This window comes from Sinocyclocheilus anshuiensis, unplaced genomic scaffold (genome assembly GCF_001515605.1).
Source record: "Sinocyclocheilus anshuiensis isolate Anshui unplaced genomic scaffold, SAMN03320099.WGS_v1.1 scaffold227, whole genome shotgun sequence".
NCBI lineage: Eukaryota > Metazoa > Chordata > Actinopteri > Cypriniformes > Cyprinidae > Sinocyclocheilus > Sinocyclocheilus anshuiensis.
In genome coordinates, this window is record NW_015549590.1 from 659,037 (window position 1) to 661,493 (window position 2,457).

The following is a 2,457-nucleotide window of genomic DNA, read 5'->3' on the forward strand; positions in this document are numbered from 1 at the left end:
TATATATAAACAAACAAACTTGAATTTTGTTATAGTATTATGTTTGTTGATTACTGAGCTCAGTCAACAGTGTTTATTTCGTGACAGGAATGTAGGCGTAACTGCTTGATTGTACACATCCCTCTCTGCAATAGATAAGGAGATTTCCTACGGTGATCTCAAAGCACTCTTGGCGAAGGGTTCAGGGCTTGTAGTGGATGTCCGCAGTAAAGATGAGGTAGATAGAGGGCGTATTCCTGGCTCCATCCATATCCCAGGTAAGAGAGATGGACACCTGATTGCATGCATTGCATCATGTTACACAAGAAGCACATTTGTAGGTGACCTAAAATGAAAAACAAAAGCACGCACATCACTGGAAAAACACTCAAAACAGGGTGCTTGACAAAAATATTGATAATGAAAACAGGTAGACATATTGTTTGGGCCTAGATGTGCCAATTTTTTTTTCTCTGTTTACATTTGTATTGGCCATGTGTACTAAAAAAAGAGAGCTTGCTTCTTTTTTAGTGGAAAATGTAGAAAGTGACATATCCTTGGACGCATCTGAATTCCAGTCGAAGTTTGGCATAGTTAAGCCGTCTCTGGACAGCTCTGAACTGGTTTTCCACTGTCAGATGGGAAAACGAGGCGCTGTTGCCACAGAGAAAGCCAGAGGCCTGGGCTACAAGAAGTAAGAGACTTGGCATCATGAATGCTTAAACAATCACAGTTTTGCTAAAGCTGTAACAATAATTCCTTCTCTCTCTTCAGGGCCCGTAATTATGCTGGGGGCTACAAGGAATGGTCAGACAAAGGAGGCAAGTGACAATCCTCAGAAGATTCCAGCTTAAATCAGGGACCTTTTTTCACTTATGCAACTTAATGCTAATCATAATATTTGTGCATGTATTTTAATAAAGTCTGATGGTTAAACACATAAATGTTGCCCTTGTCTCTTTAAATGTATGACAAATGGTAAGATTCGGTTCGTACTGGTTCAGATCCAATAACCGATGATTCAGTTACATTGTTTCCGATGCGTTTCCTCTTTTAATTGCACGTGCTCATCAGCTTTCACCCTAATGCAGCAACAACGCTTCCAAGCGAAATGTTGATATGGTGGTAATTAATGGACACTTACATTGATCTCTGTCAGTCATTCGGGTAATATACTGCGATGTCTCTAAATAAATAGATGCAGTGTTAGATCAGTGTTTGAATCACATAACACGCGTGTTTGAAGTCGACTTTTTGTGCATTCAACGTCTTGCTTGTGTGTATGTCTGATTTAGATAGGTATTTGCATGTATTATATACCCTAACATTAAAATTGTTTCGTAGGCATGATGACTAACATTAGGTCTTCATGTCTAGTGTGCCCCTCTGGGTGGGGCCGTTGCTCCACGCGGCCTCCAGGCTGAAGAAGACAGACCGGATCAAACGAAGAAAAGTTTATCGTTTAATCCAGCGTCAGTTAGTAAGCATCACTTTGTATTGTATTATACTTTTTTACTTTACTTTGGGTGATCTTAACGCAAATGTTGACAGCTGAACAGGATCGGCTGCAGCACACGTGACAAATGCACGTATGTGTACCCAGCTGAGCTCAAAGAGATGGTCCGAGCAGCCTTTCCCAACGACATCTGTGACTATGAAGACCCCTGTCACGAAAATGTGAGCTATAGGCTACACTTAAGTTCGTGTTGGTTCTTAAAACATTTACAGTCAAAAGTGTAATTACAACTGCTTCACTTTTGTTGCAGGTTGTTGCCATCACTATGGATGACTTGAAAAGGATGTAGTTTTCTTGATTGAGATAAACTGCAGTTGCAGTCTATTTTAAATGGTTTTGTACATTTCACAGTATAAGGTTTTTATATGTTCGTGGAAATGCAAAGTGTGATCATTTAAAGTACATATATTCATATAAAGTAGTTCGGTTTCCATAAATAGGATTTTGTAACATTGTTCAGCGAGTTTTTCCTAAACGTGTTAGCTAATTACTGTTGTGTGTGGAGTTTTCATTTTACTGCAATACCCAGAATTCCTCCTTGTTTGCGTCACAGGTTTTGATGCGCAGGTAGAAAAAATACATAAGATATTATTTATCCAAAACGTTATGTTTTTAGTGTAATTTGTTAAATGTTTGTGTTGTTAAATGCGTTACCCTCATGAACGACTCTTGACAGTCCGGCTTACTGAGTAACTGACCTGCTGGACTCCATGACAACGTACACAACCTACACGAACACCACAGCAGTGTTAGAGTTATTTCTATTAGGCTACTGACTGTTTAACACAGGGCATTACATAATTCGAGGTATGTATATGGACCTGTATTTATTAGTGCAAGAATGCATACTGCATAGGCTAGCCTACTGTATAGTTGCTTAAAGGAACTATCGCTTGATGATCTGCATAGTTTGCATAGGTCCATTCATATTTCCACATTCACATCTCTCTGTCTTTCTTATG

General features: G+C 39.2%; 2 protein-coding genes across 5 annotated transcripts in view; both read left to right on the forward strand.

The window, feature by feature from the left end:
* The window catches only part of LOC107658038 (thiosulfate sulfurtransferase/rhodanese-like domain-containing protein 1), a 2,989-nt gene extending 2,077 nt beyond the window's left edge, over positions 1–912 (forward strand). For both annotated transcript variants that reach the window (XM_016446427.1, XM_016446428.1), the window contains exons 2-4: positions 135–257; positions 511–673; positions 754–912. In XM_016446427.1, the coding sequence (XP_016301913.1) occupies positions 135–257; positions 511–673; positions 754–808 (341 nt within the window). In that variant the 3' untranslated portion in view covers positions 809–912. The remainder of the gene's footprint in view (positions 1–134; positions 258–510; positions 674–753) is intronic.
* Positions 913–1,007: 95 nt separating this feature from the next.
* Positions 1,008–2,457, forward strand: part of cfap96 (cilia and flagella associated protein 96) — a 7,507-nt gene continuing 6,057 nt past the window's right edge. The window contains exons 1-3 of one of the 3 annotated variants that reach the window (XM_016446423.1): positions 1,008–1,104; positions 1,357–1,459; positions 1,531–1,656. In XM_016446423.1, the coding sequence (XP_016301909.1) occupies positions 1,091–1,104; positions 1,357–1,459; positions 1,531–1,656 (243 nt within the window). In that variant the 5' untranslated portion in view covers positions 1,008–1,090. Of the gene's footprint in view, positions 1,147–1,218; positions 1,279–1,356; positions 1,460–1,530; positions 1,657–2,457 lie in introns of those variants that run through there. The other 2 variants (XM_016446421.1, XM_016446422.1) reach the window with 2 other exon arrangements.